Source organism: Melanerpes formicivorus, unplaced genomic scaffold (assembly GCF_026170545.1).
Source record: "Melanerpes formicivorus ecotype bairdi unplaced genomic scaffold, bMelFor1.0.p_v2 SCAF_4, whole genome shotgun sequence".
Lineage (NCBI taxonomy): Eukaryota > Metazoa > Chordata > Aves > Piciformes > Picidae > Melanerpes > Melanerpes formicivorus.
In genome coordinates, this window is record NW_027142356.1 from 33,761,505 (window position 1) to 33,779,941 (window position 18,437).

The 18,437-nt window shown below is 40.9% G+C and overlaps 1 protein-coding gene across 2 annotated transcripts in view; it reads left to right on the forward strand.

The window, feature by feature from the left end:
• Window positions 1-18,437, forward strand: part of FAM114A1 (family with sequence similarity 114 member A1) — a 40,574-nt gene that overhangs the window by 9,915 nt on the left and 12,222 nt on the right. Inside the window, exons 4-10 of one of the 2 annotated variants that reach the window (XM_068137566.1) lie at window positions 4,693-4,806; window positions 5,382-5,485; window positions 7,170-7,304; window positions 9,120-9,272; window positions 10,687-10,810; window positions 14,558-14,640; window positions 15,755-15,922. In XM_068137566.1, coding sequence (XP_067993667.1) covers window positions 4,693-4,806; window positions 5,382-5,485; window positions 7,170-7,304; window positions 9,120-9,272; window positions 10,687-10,810; window positions 14,558-14,640; window positions 15,755-15,922 — 881 coding nt within the window. Of the gene's footprint in view, window positions 1-4,692; window positions 4,807-5,381; window positions 5,486-7,169; window positions 7,305-9,119; window positions 9,273-10,686; window positions 10,811-14,554; window positions 14,641-15,754; window positions 15,923-18,437 lie in introns of both variants that reach the window. The other variant, XM_068137565.1, reaches the window with a different exon arrangement.

An 18,437-nucleotide genomic window follows, 5' to 3' on the forward strand; every position in this document is an offset into this window, starting at 1 on the left:
GGGAGGAGGAAGATAAGAGAGCCTAAAGTGAAATGGGATGTATCTGACTAAATAATTTGTCAGCACTGTAATCTGGCCTTGGGCAGATCAGGCAAACCCAAAGGCAGGCTACCTTTTTAGGCATGCTTACAAAATCTTCCTTTTCAAATGAAAGATTCCAGATAGTAAGATGAACAGTAATGTCCTGCTGAAGTTGCTAGCCAACAGAAAGGGATCATGTAGGCAGGAAAAACAAGAGCAACACCACAGGAGAAAAAGTTAGCATTACCCATTGCACAGCTCTTTTGTCTCTGCTGCTGGGGATGAGTAAATTGTGGTGTCAGAGGTGTTCTTAAATGGTTACCACACTCAGAGTAAGAAAACCAGTGTGCCTTTATCTCTACAGTGTAGGCTCATCTCCCATAAGCTCTTCCATTTCTGTGCCTTTTGAAATGACAAGTAATTATTTTCATTTCCAGAGCAACACAGGCTTCTGCTGTGTTCGTGCATGTGGATCAAGCAGTGCTGATTTGCTTCAGTTGTGGTTCTGTTGTCTCACCTGGTTTTGTTGTTGTAGTCAAACATAGATGCTATGCAGCTTAATTCAGCAAAACCACTCCTAGCTGCAGGGAAATATTTTCATACCATTTTATCATTCTAGTGCACGTAACCACAGTCCCCAAAATGCTGCCTTTTATAAGTCTGTAAATATCAGTACAGCAACTCTGTGCCTCTTTTGTAAGTATGAGCTTGTCTGAAAAACTGAGAGAAGCAAATTTCAGAATGTAAACCAAAATAAAATATGTTTCAATACAGAAAAGTAAAATGGGGAAATCAATCTGAAAATCTGTAACTTTCACACACAGATAAAGGAAACTGTTGCTTAATGTTGATAGTTGATTTTTTTAACTAGAGGACACTGGTGAGACCCCACCTGGAGTACTGTGTCCAGTTCTGGAGCCCCTATTACAAGAGGGATGTGGAGGTGCTGGAACGTGTCCAGAGAAGGGCCACGAGGATGATCAGAGGGCTGGAGCACCTCTCCTGTGAGGACAGACTGAAGGAGTTGGGGCTGTTCAGTCTGGAGAAGAGAAGGCTCCGAGGTGACCTCATTGTGGCCTTCCAGTATCTGAAGGGGGCCTACAGGAAGGCTGGGGAAGGACTTCTCAGGATCTCAGGTAGTGATAGGACTAGGGGGAATGGAATGAAGCTGGAGGTGGGGAGATTCAGGCTGGATGTGAGGAGGAGGTTCTTCCCCATGAGAGTGGTGAAGCCCTGGAATGGGTTGTCCAGGGAGGTGGTTGAGGCCCCGTCCCTGGAGGTATTTAAGCCCAGGCTGGATGAGGCTCTGGCCAGGCTGATCTAGTGTGGGGTGTCCCTGCCCATGGCAGGGGGGTTGGAACTAGATGATCCTTGTGGTCCCTTCCAACCCTGAATGATATTATGATAGTATGATACTATGATACTAAGTTGTTAAGAAGAATGAAGAGATGAGAGAATAGAACTCCTCTGCTCATTTAAAAAGTTGTGAGCAGGAGAAATGGAAAGGACATGGAGTATCTATCACATTAGTTTAAAAGTACAATTAACAGCTAATAAAGTGAGTCTCAGGAATTTGGACAGTAAATAAATGACTCCAGAATCTATTCATGCTAATATTTTCGTTGAACCAATTAAAATGTGCAAGAGACTGGGATCAGACAAAGCAGTACACTGCTCTCCAGTACCTGTACAGGAACATGTTTTGCAAAGGACAAGAAGATATCCAGCAATGACTTAAATCGCTGTGGTACAAAACCTGCTATGTCTTGTACAGCTGGATGTACTGCTACATTTTGTAATACATGGGATAAAATACATAAAGGTCATGCTTTCTTTAGAGAGATAAAAGCATTTACCTGCCTAGTTTCAGTGGAAAACATCAGGACCTCATGCAGCTTATGCTGTTATGTAGAAAATTACTTGTTTCTTCTCATCTTTTCCTTAGAGGACATGTGTTCCTTGTGTGTACCTCCAGATACTTCAGTTTTCTTGTAAGTGATCTTTCAGCAGTGCTGCTTCACAGATGTTTCTGGAGTGTATTTATTATTGAATTCATAGAGCACCTGATGTGCAACCCATCTGGAAATCATCAAATCCTAAGTCTAAGATTTCCTTCTTCCTACTCCATTTCACATGGTTTTGCTGCACCTTCTTTGAATCAACAGTTCAGAAGCACTTTTGTATGACTACACACACCCCTATATGTACATAGTATCATAGTATCACAGTATCATTCAGAGTTGGAAGGGACCACAAGGATCATCCAGTTCCAACCCCCCTGCCATGGGCAGGGACTCCCCACACTAGATCAGGCTGGACAGAGCCTCATCCAGCCTGGTCTTAAACACCTCCAGGGACGGGGCCTCAACCACCTCCCTGGACAACCCATTCCAGGGCTTCACCACTCTCATGGTGAAGAACATCCTCCTCACATCTAGCCTGAATCTCCCCACCTCCAGCTTCATTCCATTCCCCCTAGTCCTATCACTACCTGAGATCCTGAGAAGTCCCTCCCCAGCCTTCCTGTAGGCCCCCTTCAGATACTGCATACCTGTATACAGATACTGTATACATGTATACCTGTATGTTTATTCAGAACACTGCAGAGCACTGCCAGATGATAAGGATATTTTGTTGTAACTAGGAAGCTAAGATAATTCAGAAAAGGTGCTTTGTACTTTTCTGATAAAAAGTGTACACAATTGTGAGAGAGAATGAACAACATTTGGTGACTCATTATGCTTAACTTCTTGCCTTAGATGTCTGCATCTGCCTGAGAATCTGTGTTAATGCCTTTTCTGAAATCATTCATCTCTTCAGAGTTTAGTTTAAGGCAACAAAGCAAAGTATGAAATTGACATTAATAGGTCTCACCAGTAGGCAGATGGTTAAAGCCCTCTGTGTCATCCTGCTGCTAGAAGTGATCAGCATTACATGAGATGAAGTAATGACAAACCGTGCAGGGTCACCGAAGCCATTTCATTTTGTTTTGGAAAGAAATACTGCTTGCCTGCTTGGTTGGTTGTTTACTTCCTGTGTCTCAGCTGATGTGCAAAGACTTCCAGCTAAGGAAGACATGCTAGCTGAAGCTCTTGTAATGAGAGAAGCGTATCATGAAGATACTGGTGGCTATAGCCAAAGCAGATCGGACAGGTTGAGGGTATTGTTTTTTAAGGGCAGCATTTTTCAGCTAGAGCTGGTACAGATTAGGAAGCTATTGCCTCTTTTTGCTGACTACCAGGCATAGAATCATAGAATCAATAAGGTTGGAAAAGACCTCAAAGATCATTAAGTCCAACTTGTCACCCAAGACCTCATGCCTGTTAGACCAAGTGCCACGTCCAGTTCCCTCTTGAACACCTAGCAGGATGTACCAGCAGGATTTGACACTATCCTTTGTAGAACATCACAAAATTCTACTCTGCCCAATTCTCCAGCCCATTCAGGTCCACATGAATGGGAGCACAAGCACTTGGTGTATAGTACTGTGTAGTAACCCCTCATCATTTTTATATTGCCTACAAATTTGATGAAGGTTTACTCTGTCCCATCACCAGGTTATTAACAGAAAATTAATAGCCCTGGGCTAGACACCAGTTAGTGATTTGCCTCCACTTGAACTTTGTGCCATAACATTAGTCTTCTGCAACTAAGATAATAAACTTTGGTTTGCTTCAAATTCATTATTTATATTTTTATTGCCATATTTATATTTTATATTTTTATTGCCATAAATATTAGTACATATGCTATTCATTAAATAACTTTTCAGTAGTTATTCTCTTCAAATATCTGCAGCCAAAAGAATGTTCTACGCCAATCCCTATCCTATCCTATGGTGGGATACTACCAGTCCATGTGGTCTGCTAGTATAAATGAACTCTATGTGGAAAAGTAGCAAAGCAATCTGGTTCAGTCAGAATCATTCAGATCAGACCATTAATAATTTATTCTTTTTGTTAGACTACACCATTTTAATGGAACAGAGAGTAAAAGGGAAAGGTGGTAAAGGTGTTAAAATCTCTGTTGGAGATGAGCCACCACCAGAAGAGTAATTCTGTCTGTGTCATCTGACACCAACAGGCTTCACAGAGTGTATTTAAATAGCAGCTTTGGGGGGAGACACTTTAGAATTTGACTTCTAATGAGCAGCTGAGGAGCTTAAAACCTTAATGACTTTGAGGGTTTTTGTCAGTATTCCTAAAAAACTTACCTAACATAGCACCTATGCAGCAGACTGAGGAGCAGGTACCTTACACCAGCTCTGCAGTCACCCCCAGCTCATTAGTTAATTATCATTAATTATTAATTATTCTAGACTCCTGAAAACTAGAGGACAAACCCTGCAGCGTTAGGAGGACTATCAATTTCCGTTTAAACTGACTGTAATAGAATGGTTAGCATTTTGAAGATCGAGGAATTAAACTCACATATGCCACTGAAACGAGCATTACATCTCAGATCCATTGTTATTTGTATTACATTTCAGCTTTATCACTTCTAGTCAGTTAATAGATACAGTGGAACAAGTGAATTATTAACCTAGAAAAAAACGAAGCAGTTGAGGTAAGTTTGATAGTTAAGTCTGATTATTGGGGAGTGTAAGAATCCTGTCCACTGTTAGTAATAAGTTTTCAAAATCACATCATCTAAAATATGCTTCTGCTGCAGGTCATGGGATAACAGCAGTAAAGGAAAAAGCAGGAACTACTCTAAGAATTCATAACACAAGTTCAGCATCTTTGGAGACAGCAGAGCCTCCTGCAGCTGAAACACCGACTATACGTAAGTTCTTTGAAATTGGACAGAACTCTTTGAAACTGTCAGCCCTATGAGGAAAGACTGAGGGAGCTGGGGTTGCTCAGACTGGAGAAGAGGAGACTCAAGGGTGACCTTATCACTCCCTACAACTAGCTGAAGGGAGGTTGTAGACAGGCGGATGATGGTCTCTTCTCCCAGGCACCCAGTACCAGAGCAAGAGGACACAGTCTTAGGCTGCACCAGGGGAGGTTCAGGTTGGATGTTAGGAAGAAGTTCTATACAGAAAGAGTGATTGCCCATTGGAATGGGCTGCCCAGGGAGGTGGTGGAGTCGCCGTCATTGGAGGTGTTCAGGAGGAGACTTGATGGGGTGCTTGGTGCCATGGGTTAGTTGTTTAGGTGGGTTGGATTGGTTGATGGGTTGGACACGATGATCTTGAAGGTCTCTTCCAATTGGTTTATTCTAAATAAAGGTTTTTATTCTAAATAAATTAGTCCAATTTCAGAAAACTTGGAGATTTTGATCACAGAATCCAGAATTTGTAACTTGCAGAGCTGAAAGTCTGCTGTTCCTTGGATTTTTTTGCTTTCTTTTGTTAGAAGCAGATTCCCTGGAACAAAGCTCTTCTGAGAACATTCCTGCTTCTCCTTCATCGGGATCTCGTGGCGTGTTGTCAGCTATCACAAATGCTGTCCAGAACACAGTGAGTCATATTAGCTGCCTTCTTCTCCATCATTTTTCAGCTGCAGCTTCACTGTAGGTCACATTTGTGAAGTTGTAGGTCTCTGTAGAAACAGCTCTGTTGTAAGGCTCTTTAGAGTCTCTTCCATGGCAAAATAATTGTATCACATTTAAAATAGAAAAGTCAAACACAACTAAGTCAGTTCCAACTTTTGACACCAGCTATACTGAAAGATAAAATCTTCTCCTAAACTACACAGAATTCTGCACACTCTTGGAAAATCTTTTTTTATGGCTATGGTACCATCATCTGATTGGGTTTTGTTTTACAGTTATGTCCTTCCAGAGAATGTACAAGATTTGTTATCATTTCTGAAGGCAGATAAAATAGGAAAATGCTCTATTTGCTTTTCCTAAGGCTTTTGCTAAACTCTGACCCTTCCCTTCACCTCTCCATCTAGTCTGTCATTTCATATTAGCCATCCCAGAAGGTGGGCTGATTGCAGATGCAGTGAGGCAAAAAACTTCTGTCCATGGTTCTTTTCTATTACACTTCATGCCTATTTTCTATGTCTTGCACTTAATCCTTTTCTGGTTTTCTCTGTTTAAGCTTTTGCAAAATCCTTTTTCCAGATCAATTTTTGCATCATCTTCTTCCCCAGCATTTTTCACATGCTGTTAACAGAGCAAATGCTTTCCTCTGAGCTCTTCAGTAGGCTGCTTCCTTTGCAATTACAAGAGACTTTAAGCATTGGCTCGAAAATCATACAAGACTTAACTCCCCATTGAGCATGTTTTACATAGTGGGAATTCTTTTTCAGTGCATATCCAGTTCACTCTGAGTGCCTCATCACTCTAATATCAAATGTTTTGGGAGCAGAGGAAAATTCCTGTTGCTGCAAAATCTGAAGTATCAGAGCTTATGAGAGCTGGACATCAATGAGATAACCTGAGCATTGTTTAAGATTTGCAAATAAGAGAAACATGCTCTTATGCAAACCAAGAAAGACTGCTGTAGCACAGTGATGAGAGTCACCAAACTAACAGCATAAGTTAAGGGCTCAGTAAGTTGCTTGTAATGCCACTGGAGATTTTGCTAGGGTTTTCTATTATATAGCATGTTACATCAGCATTTGAATATCTGGCAGATGCATAATCCAGATTAAAATGGAAATATTTAGCCAGTGAAAATTCTTCTTCAGTGTATATGAAGAATTGTGAGTGAGAGCTAATTCCACAGGAAAACCAACTGTATAGAAATTCCAGAGTCACCACAAGTGTCACAGAGTCAGAGAAGGACAGGAGTTGGGAGTGACCTCTGGAGATCATCTAGTCAAACACCCAACATTTTAGAAATCAGTTAGGTAAGGCAGGATCATCTTATTCATGATGGATTTTGGTTCCGTAGTATTGATATCGCAGACCAGATGGAATTAAAGTGCTATTATTAATCAATTTTTTGTTGGCAAAAGGTGCTTCCTTGCCTCCAGTGTGAATCTTTTTGTATAGCTCATTTTTTGCTTTTTGAAAATGAATTCAGAAAACAGCAACATAATTTCATAAATATGTAAATCCATTTGTTAGTTAAAGCACAGTAAATCTAGGGAGCTGAATGTTCAAAGACATGTCAGCAACAGCAATACTCTTTACAGTTCATATTAGCATGAAGTTGAAAGAAAATAACCACATTGCATTGTTTTATGCAGGGGAAAAGTGTATTATCTGGAGGCTTAGATGCTTTGGAATTTATTGGGAAGACAACCATGAATGTCCTTGCAGAAAGCGATCCTGGATTTAAGAGAACCAAAACCCTGATGGCAAGAACAGTTTCACTATCTCAGGTTGGATTTATTTAAATACAGATCTGTCAATGCAGTTTCAGATTCTTCTTCCAGAATTTCAGATGCCTCAGGGAGGAAAAGGCTTTATTTATTGCAGTAGATATTGGCTGGGCTGAGGGAAATAAATATTATATTTGCTCCACTTCGTTTTTCATGACAGAAGCACAGAAAAATATTATCAGGTCATCTTTTCTGCATAATCAGATGTGCAATAGGTGATTTTAATCAGCTAGTGTATGTGGTGATCAATCATTACACTCTGGAGGCAGAATCAAATTGTTAGTGGTTTTGTAACAGCTGTAGATTGATACCTTCCAGCATAAACGTCACTATACAACTTTCCTTGGAAGTAAGTAATACTGGAATATGACATATGTGTCATTGGGAATTAAAGCTGGTTTCATTAGGAATTAAAGCTGGTTTCATTAGGAATTAAAGCTATAAAAAGTTGTATTTTAATGTCCATCTAAACTAACAGTACCCTTACACCATCATGTTTAAAAACTTCAGGTATGATAAAGACAGAAGTACAACCACTGCCCGTACAAATTTATTCTATCTCTCCAGACACTGAGAGGAGAGAGGCTGTGGAAATCAATAAACACTGAAAACAACCTTTAATTTGACTACATGTTTACTTCCTTCTAGAAGGGAGTAAGGTATTTTTCTTTTAATGAGATGTTTCATCTTCAGGGTTTGTAATTTGAAGTGTGAACAGACTGATAGTGCTGTAGCAGCCCAGAAGCAGGTAACTCTTGTTAAGCCCATGAGTTAAAATAAGCTTTTGAAAATACCTTCCTAAACAATATGCATGAATTCACACATAATATCTGAGGCAGAAAGTGACCTAAATCAGTACTCAGGGGTCATATAACACAGGACTTCCTTTTCAGTGATTAGCATATAAATCTTTGTGAGAGGTCTGTTGAAGGTGGAGACTGAAAAGTCTACCATCATCAATCTTCTGTAGTAAACGAGGAGCTGAAGACAATATAGTAGAAATTCAGAATGATGCAGAAGTGTAAATGGCAAGGCTTCATCTGCATTCAGAGGCTTATATGTGACTTAAGATGCAGTTCAGATGTATTTACCAATTTTACTGTAGCAAATTCATATGAGAGGCCATTTCTTCCTGGGAACAGAAGAAAGGACTAAAAGATCCTAGTCTATATCCTTCTTATACACTAAGAGAAGTGTGTAAGGTCACTACCAAATATCCTCAAGTATATGGAGAGTAGTTCTGCCCTACTGTTGGTAGAAGTCCTACCTTATTGGGCCATCTTTTATCTCAGTCCTGCTGTCACATAAAGCTGACCTTAGTCTCTGCTAAAAATACCTTCTAGAAAATATTTCTGTAGGTGCATTATTTATGCAAGTAGGTAAGTAGGTCCTGAAAATAGTATTTGTCCCATTTTGTGGTCTGTGTGATGGATTGCATGACTCTTTAAGGCTGTATATGAAGCAGTGCTTCTAATTGTTCTTTCATTGTGACTGGTGGCCTAATTTATGGCCCAGTATCCGTAGCTGGCAATGCTTTTGATAACACAAGCAAGATGATTTGTTTATTCATTGTTTTTTATAAAGGATGGTTAGCAGTTACCATGGGGAAAAATACACTTGGAGTCCCACTTAAATATTTTATTAGAGAAGTTCATCAGAAAAGAAGATAGGTATTTCAGCCCTCAAATGTTAGCTCTGCAGGTGTGATACAGTCCCAGATTTTATTACTGCTTGCAGAAGCATGCAGTGGTAAAATCTGTCATACCTACAGCAGTACCAATAAAACAACAGGAATGATGTCTGCTTTTTTTGCAGCTGTTGCGAGAAGCTAAAGAAAAAGAGAAACAGAGGCGGGCACAGCAAGTTACAGTTGAGAGAACAGCACATTATGGACTACTTTTTGATGAATTCCAAGGTTTATCTCACCTTGAAGCTCTGGAAATCCTGTCAAATGAAAGTGAAGCCAAGGTACAGTATGCAGACAGCATAAATCAAAATGGGTGGTAAAAAAAAATGGGATTTCTATATTAATTTCACTCTGCAGATGCACTGTGAAATGAACAGTAAGTTCTCCATCAGCTTCAGAGAAAGCTGGATTGGTCCCATGGCCAGCCTTGGCTTCAGGCAATCAGTCTCAATATACCTCAAATTTAACTCCAAGATTAACTCAAAGCAAACAACTTCATAACTGAAATTATTTTTACAGTGCAAAGTCCTGTCAATATATCCTTCAGAACAGGTAGACTGTCAATAATGTGTGATGTGTTTTGAAGGAGAGAAACGAGTCTCCTCTTCCCACCGCTTTCCGTGAAGTCTCAGATTAACTATGAAGTCTGCTCTCTTTTGCCTGCTGTCTTCATCCAAGCCATCCCAAAATGCTTATTACAGTTTGCAATTAAACCTTTGATTTATAATTCAAAACTGTTGTTCTGAGAGAAGGTAGAGACCTGATGATCTTGCAAGGCTAGTGGAATTTTTTGTGATACTCAACAGATTTTGTTGATGAGAGCTAAAAATGTGTCTATGTTGGAAGGTTAGGGCATAATGGAATTTTTAATTTTGTAGCCTGTTTTGGTATCAGGCTCTAAATTAACATTTAAGATATAGAATTACATAGAATAAACCAGGTCGGAAGAGACCTTCAAGGTCATCACGTCCAACCTATCAACCAATCCAACCCACCCAAACAGCTAACCCATGGCACCAATCACCCCATCAAGTCTCCTCCTAAAAACCCCCAATGACGGCGACTCCACCACCTCCCCAGGCAGCCCATTCCAATGGGCAATCACTCTCTCTGTATAGAACTTCTTCCTAACATCCAACCTAAACCTCCCCTGGCGCAGCCTGAGACTGTGTCCTCTTGTTCTGGTTCTGGCTGCCTGGGAGAAGAGACCATCATCCACCTGTCTACAACCTCCCTTCAGGTAGTTGTAGAGAGTGATAAGGTCACCCCTGAGTCTCCTCTTCTCCAGGCTAAGCAATCCCAGCTCCCTCAGTCTTTCCTCATAGGGCTTGTGTTCCAAGCCCCTCACCAACTTTGTTGCCCTTCTCTGGACTCGTTCCAGCAAGTCAACCTCCTTCCTAAACTGAGGGGCCCAGAACTGGACACAGGACTCGAGGTGTGGCCTAACCAGTGCAGTGTACAGGGGCAGAATGACCTCCCTGCTCCTGCTGGCCACACTGTTCTTGATGCAGGCCAGGATGCCATTGGCCCTCTTGGCTGCCTGGGCACACTGCAGGCTCATGTTCATCCTACCATCAACCAGCACCCCCAGGTCCCTCTCTGCGTGGCTGCTCTCCAGCCACTCTGACCCCAGCCTGTAGCTCTACATAGGGTTGTTGTGGCCAATGTGCATGCTTACTGTCCTTTCTTTTACAGATTCAGTCATATTTAGCAACGCTCGATGGAGAGCAGTTGGAGACTGTGAAAAATGATTTAATTGCTATAAAAGAGGTTTTTGTTCCAAAGGACTCAGATGACGAAGCGCTGCAGGCACAGAAAGGTAATTGGAAATACAGAGACTTAACCATATGAATAATGGTGACTTCTGTGGATAGTAATTTTTTTAATGACAATCCAAGCTGTAGTTCCTGACACCCTGATATTCTGCATCAGGTAGTCACTGAAATGAATACTCTAAAATTTCTGAAAGCTGCTAGGTTTTAAATTTGTGTTGTAACTGAAGCGTGAGCTATAGAAAATCCATTGTAAGAAAGTGTCGTATTACTTTTGCTATATCATCAGTGAAATAAAAACACAAGAAAGGAAAAGAGTAACTTTGGGGATAACTGAGGTTGTTACCAAATCTTTATCAAATTGTGTAGCCTGAAAGGTTTGGAGTGTTTAGCAGTGTTTTTCTGTTTAGCAGCTTCATCCTTACTTTGCACCCTAGACAGGGAAAAGTATAGAGTACAATAGACTTAAAAATCCTGAACCTTTTGAAGGAAAGTCAGTTTGAAGCATAGAAGCAATGCTGCTTTCTAGGTGTTGCTTGGCAAGACATGACATGTGGAGTGTGGGAAAGAAGTTAAAGCAACAGAAGAGTGTTATAAATATGACATAGAACACACTGTTGAAGAGAATGGGACCAGCATGACAGCCCATCTATCAGCTGACAAAAGCACCATAAAATGGGTGGATGGTTTGGCTAGGGGCAAAATAGATGTCTTGAACAAGTCAGGAATATTTGCATTCCCCAGAACAGGCTGAGAACAGAAGGATAAGAAATCAGCTTACAGCCACTGTAGTTTGTGTCTTCAGGTCTGTGAGATCCATACAGATCTCTTCTAGCTAATGGAAGCAACGGCCTTGACCTGACTGAAGATTGGCTTATGGCACTGCACACCCTGCAGTGAGGGTGGTGAGACACTGGAACAGGTTGCCCAGAGAGATTGTGGATGCCCCCTCCACAGATGTGTTCAAGGCTAGGTTGGATGAGGCCTTGAACAACCTGATCTAGTGGAAGGTGACCCTGCCAATGCTAGAGGGGTGGGAACTAGATGATCTTTAAGGTCCCTTCCAGCCCAAACCATTCTGTGATTCTATGAATCTATGAATTAAAGTCCTGCTAGGCACATTAATAGGTTTTACACTTAAAAAATCAAGTCAGTAAGCCATATGCTCTTTTAATAGCATCATTTTTAGACAATTATATATTTTTACTTAAGCTGGCTAATCTAGCAAGAGGTAGCAGGCTGTTAAATTCTGTGAAGGAATTTGGGGTTTTAATCCTGCTTGCAAAACAATTTAAGCCTACAACTAATTTGCCTTCAGAGGGATTTTCATCTGTACTTCCTAGTTCTATAAAACCTGCGTTTTTATTCCCCCCTCCTTTGTGTAAGGAAGCCACTCCCCTGCAAAAACCAGAGATTAACAGTGTTTGAAAGTGCTAAATCTTGTCTAGCCACTGAGCAGTGCTTGAAAACACGTTAATTACCACTTATTGCTAATTTGTTACCACTTTGTCATCATCAAAGTCGTGTTATTTAAATGGTAATCATTTGTCAGTGCTATGTATGTTCAGTAAAAAAACAACCAGCTGGGAGGAGAACCAGCACTTTGCATTCAAGTGTTTGAAAAGGGTGGCTGCTTGGCTTATGTAAACTCTCGGGGTCCTGTCTTATCCCAGACTCTCAGGATCTCAATTCTGAGATGCTAGCTTTTAGTTTCTGTCATGAATACTTTCAGTCCTCCTGGAGGAGAAATCACTGCAGTGATCTTTGGAGGTTTGGAGAAAGGATTTCATCCTGGCAACTTTGAAGCTGGAATCCTCGGAGGTTTTGTATCATTGCTTAACACTCAGATTGGTGCAAAATCATTATGAAAAGGAAGAAAATATGTTTTCTGACACAAGTCAGAGAAAGCCAAATGCATACCCTTCCCTCTAAAGTTTCCTCTCACTTTTGCTTATGCAGCCCTTTAATGAATTGTTCACTGCAGCTTCTTTTTGTTTCAGTTTTTTATGAGATAATGAGAATATCTGGAAAAGTAGCTTTACCTACATTTTGCAAGCTTATTAATACTGAAAATTTCATATGTGAGGTTAAAAGAGATGGTAACCCAAGTGAGTATTGAACTGAACATCCTAGTTATCAACAACTTTGGTAATTTTCCAGGGCTCCAGCGAGCTGCTTATCATTTTTCAGTGTGCTGCAGTTTATAAAACAATTTGGCATTGTTTTAAGAACAAGGGAGTTCAGTGTATGCACAAGGTGCTGTATTGCAAAACCTGAAAGTCCTGTTAACAAAATTTGCTGATAAGGGCATCAACGAAATGAAACCTGTTAATCAGTTTGGTCTGCCAGAATACTGTCTTCTTGACCTGGTCCTCTGCTGTTAGGGGAATCCTCAGTCTCATACTCATTGCAGGTGAAAAGTTCTTCCTGCTAATGACTGATTTATTTTATAGCACCAAAGATGGGAACTTGCTTTACAAGCAAAGGTGAGATGTCTTTTGGTTTAGGAGAGCATGATCTGAGCATCAGGTTCTACCTCCCTTCCCCGCCTTGCAAGTACTGCAGACCACAAACAATTCTACAGAAATCCCCAAACTCGTTGGAGAGTAATGACCCTCTGGTTTTAAAGCCCAGTAGTGAAGATTTGCATTAAAACAGAAAAAATGGCTCTGCCTAATAAAAGAACTCCAGAAAAGTGTGACTACAAGAAGGCATGAAATGCATTTTTTAAGTGTCTGAGCTTTTATCAAGCTCAGTACAGGGATTTTTACCTTTTAGCAACATCAGGCTAAAAACAGAAATGGATTTTTTATATTCCACCAGGAAATGTTAATGAAGATTCCAAACCCAGTAAGTGCAGATCAACCAACCAAAATACCAACTTTCAGGGACCTTAAGGCATGGCAGAATATTGCAATTGAAATATCTATAAAAAAGATTAAATTCAAATACTAGCGATATTTGTCTTTGCTCATAAATCATGTGAAATAGAAGTGCAGATTCTTCAAGGCTCATTACTCCAAAGCAAAACAGAAAACATTCTTCACATCAGCAAAGCTCAGTCTTAGAATAGAAAGAGAACAGACCTCTTACCTGTGGTTTGCAGACAGAGCAACAGAGAACAGGTTTTCATAGAACAGTTTGGATTGGAAAAGACCTTTAAGATCATCCAGTCATTATCTAACTCTTCTGAGTCTGGTGCTAAACCACATCACTCAGCACCACATCTCTGCATCTTTTAGACACCTCCAGGGGTAGGGGTTTAACCACCTCCCTGGGGAGCCTGTTCCAGTGTTTGAGAACCCTTTCAGATGAGAATTTTCTTCTAATTCCCAACCTAAAGCTTCTCTGATGCAACTTGAGGCCATTTCCTCTCATCCTACCAAACCTTCTCTGGTATGTTTGCTCTGAAACTTAATTGTATCTGTCCCTGTTGCAGTTTGTATTCTTTGGTTTGAAAGAGCAAGTTAGTGTGTCAGCCCTGGTTATTAGGTGGGTCATGTATTCTTGTTAGATAAGTCATGCAGCTTCTTCTCTTACCTAGACTTGTAAAACTTAGTGGAATTCAGAATGGGGTGGAAAGAGTAGTGTCAGGCTAGCATATCAGGTTGTACAGGTATCTTGCTTGTCCTTGTCTTTGAGCATACACATGCACACACCCCTTCCTTGTGTCACTGTCACTGCTTTTCAAGTGCTAAAGTACTTGGGTAAACTTCCTGGCTGTATCTGTTTGTGTAAAATATGGTAGTGATAACACCCTAACCAAAATTGTCTTGGTTTTTTTCTTGCAGCAGATATGGGAGAAGAGTTTGTCAGCATGCTCACTGAACTGCTGTTTGAACTGCACGTTGCTGCTACTCCTGACAAACTTAATAAGGTTAGCATCTGTTAGTGGACTGCCCTCTGCTCCTTGGGCAGAGAGAGAGAGGGCTTTGTTCTCAGATGTGGCACTGAGTGGTGCCTAGCACTGTTCAAGTGGTTCAGAAAGCAAAGTGCAGGAGTGTGGGACTAAAATGACAGAGAAGCTTTCAGAGAAAAAGTAAGATTAGTAAGGCAATGCAGCTGCAGTGGGCTGGCACAGTGGGCTGGTTTAGAAAGCCTTGAACCAGGACTGTCTCAGCAGAACAGAGTTCCTGAGGACAGCAGATTTGGGTTTACATACTGGGAACGAAGGTCAGGGTCAGAGTTATTTTTCTTGCTCCTCATGTTTGTTCTTCTGAGGGGCTTTTCCAGGCCTTCTTAGCTAGAAACAGCCTTAGATTTATCTCATCTAGCTTCAAACATCTAGAAGTTAGATGGCTACAAGTTAGTCACATCACTAGTCACATTTGTTCCATCAGGCCCCTTGATTCACCTGCTGGTCTTAGGTTCAGATGAATGCTTATTCCTCTAACTCCACAGACAGGCTATGAATAACTAGCTTAGGCTTAGATCTTAACATATTTTGACCTCATGTTAAAAAGCAGGTATCATAAATCTCCTAGTAACCATAACACTAGACTGAATTTGTACAAAGCTTCAAGACTTTTCCACTTTAATCTACTTTCATGCCTGGGCAGGCAGCTGAAGACATACTGGTTTTTATATTTGCTTTTCCTTCAAGATTTCATCTCTCATCCCTCTCCACATTTTTATCTTTTGTGGGGTTTTTTATATCACTTTCTTATTTCTTTATGAAAATTATTTCTAAGTAAATTCCTTTGTAAAACACCACATAAAACTGAAATGTGAGTAACTTTGGTATTGATGGCAAGTCTATGTGTTGGAAAGATCAGACTGAAATGGCTGATCCATCTTCATGCAGTCAGAAATGCTTCTCTCTGCAGTTTCTTAACTACACAGTTGACTAAATGCCACACAGAAGCTCAACATGTTTAAACCTCTGGATGTAAAAAAGGAAGTAATTAAATATCTTGTTAATTAATGTTCAGGAAAACAATTTGGTATTCCTTATATGAATTGAACATTGGGCTGGGTTCTTTGTTTGGCAGGCTAGGAAAAAAGCTCACGAATGGCTGAAAGAAGCCAATTTTTCCACACCAGTAGACATAGAAGAGGAGCTAAAAGAAAAACCTGGAGAACCTGATGAGGAAAAGACTGAAAAAGAAGATAAAATTGACAGTGTCACACCAGAAGTACAGAAAACCAAAACTGTGGAGGTAAACTTGCTTTTGGAGGATGTTTCATTCAGCAAATTGCCATACATTGAATGTGGCACTTGGTGCCATGGTCTAGTCATGAGGTCTGTGGTGACAGGTTGGACTCGATGATCTTTGAGGTCTCTTCCAACCTTGGTGATACTGTGATACATTGATAAGATTACTTCTTCATATTTGTGTGTTGGTTTTATGTGTTGTCCTTATTTTTTAAACTCATCTGAGGTGTTAAGAAACATTAATACATAACTGTTCACTGTATCACAGTATCACAGTATCACCAAGTCCAACCTGTCACCACAGACCTCATGACTAGACCATGGCACCAAGCGCCACATCCAATCCCCTCTTGAACCCCTCCAGGGATGGTGACTCCACCACCTCCCTGGGCAGCACATTCCAATGTTGAACGATTTGCTCAGTGAAGAACTTTCTCCTCACCTTGAGCCTAAACTTCCCCTGGTGCAGCTTGAGACTGTGTCCTCTTGTTCTGGTGCTGATTGCTTGAGAGAAGAGATCAACTCCCTCCCGGCTACAACCCCCCTTCAGGTAGTTGTAGGCAGCAATGAGGTCTCCCCTGAGCCTTTTCTTCTCCAGGCTAAATAATACCAGTAAGAAACTTCTATCAATATATTTCCTGTTAGCCTACCTTCATAAGTAAATATCAAAGTAACAGCTCCTCTGCTTATCACATTGGGTTCATTTTTTTTTTCTGTGTTTTTGTGTGTCTTCCTGTGTATTCACAACATGCAATGAGCAGAGGGATGCTGTGGAGTCATGTCAATAGCACGTTCAAAGTCATATCTCGACACTCCTCGGCATCTCGTGTCTCCCAGAGACAATACATGGAGTAAAATATTTAACCTTAAACAGTTTAAATCACAATGAGACAAATAGAAATATTATTTAGGCAGCTCACAAGTGTTCATTCTCCTTATGAAAGATGCTTGTAAAGCTACAAGTCTGGTGTCCATTTTGACAACCCCTCGTTGTGGCTGAATATTTCAGGCCAGGTTATAACAATATGAAATGTGGATGGGAACTTTTTACCTGAAGGGTGGTTGTAGCTGGGAGGGGGTTGGTCTCTTCTCCCAGGCAACCAGCACCAGAACAAGAGGACACAGTCTCAAGCTGCGCCAGGGGAGGTTTAGACTCGAGGTGAGGAGAAAGTTCTTCACCGAGCGAGTCGTTCGTCATTGGAATGTGCTGCCCAGGGAGGTGGTGGAGTCACCATCCCTGGAGGCGTTCAAGAGGGGATTGGATGTGGCACTTGGTGCCATGGTCTAGTCATGGGGTCTGTGTTGATAGGTTGGACTCTATGATCCTCGAGGTCTCTTCCAACCTTGGTTATACTGTGATACTGTGATGCACTGAATGGCTCCTAATAAAGAACTTATCTGTCATGTTACTTTGCAGAAAAGGTCCAAAGAAGGAGACAGAGTTGCACTGTATACATTAAAGATTTTTGTGTGATTGCACATTTCCAGCTGGCATCAGCTTGTGAAAGCTTTAATGCTGTAGCGCTAGGGAGAATTTTTTATCATTGCTGATCAAAGCTGCTATTTTATTGGGAGTGTTATCCATTTTTTCTCCAGATATTTGTCTGAGGGATGACTCAATGCTTTTGATTCCATATAAAAATAATTCTGACTTACTCTAGAGTTAAGGGATCTTTTTTGTTAGGGCTAGGTTTAAAAACATTGTGTTGAAAACCTGAGATCCTGACCTAGTTCCCATCCATCTTTTTTCTTTTACTGATGAGTATGAGGGCTGCAATTTATAATCTGTGGATATTTCATTTTCCAGTATTTTTGTGGTGATGATATAATGGGTGCTAAGACTTCATTGTGTATGTGGTGGCATTTCCAGTTGGGACAAGGAGGGCTCCTTTAATCCAAATTCTTCAATAAGTAGATATCACAGAATCACAGAAACATTCAGGTTGGAAAAGACCCTCAGGATAACCAAGTCCAACCCAGACCCCCACTCTACAAGGTTCATCCCTAAGCACTACATCCAAACAACCTTGAAACACATCCAGGGTTGGTGACTCAATCACCTCCCTGGGCAGCACATTCCAATGCCTGATCATTCTTCCTCTGAATTTTTTTTTCCTAATGTTCAGTCTAAACCTACCCAGTCATAACTTGAGGCCATTTCCTCTTGTTCTGCCACTAATTATATGTGAGAAGAGACCAGCACCAGCCTCTCTACAATGTTCTTTCAGGTAGTTATAGAGAGCAGTGAGGTCTCCCCTCAGCCTGTTGGATGATAGGTTCGACTCAGTGATCTCAAAGGTCTATTCCAACCTGGTTAATTCTATTCTATTCTCCTTTCCAAACTAAACATCCCCAGCTCCTTCAGTTGCTCTTCATAAGATTTATTCTCAAGGCCTTTCCCAGCTTCATTGCCCTCCTCTGCACTCACTCCAGCACCTCCTCATCTCTCCTGTATTAGGTGCCCAAAACTGGACACAATACTCGAGGTGTGGCCTCACCAGAGTTGAGTACAAGGGATA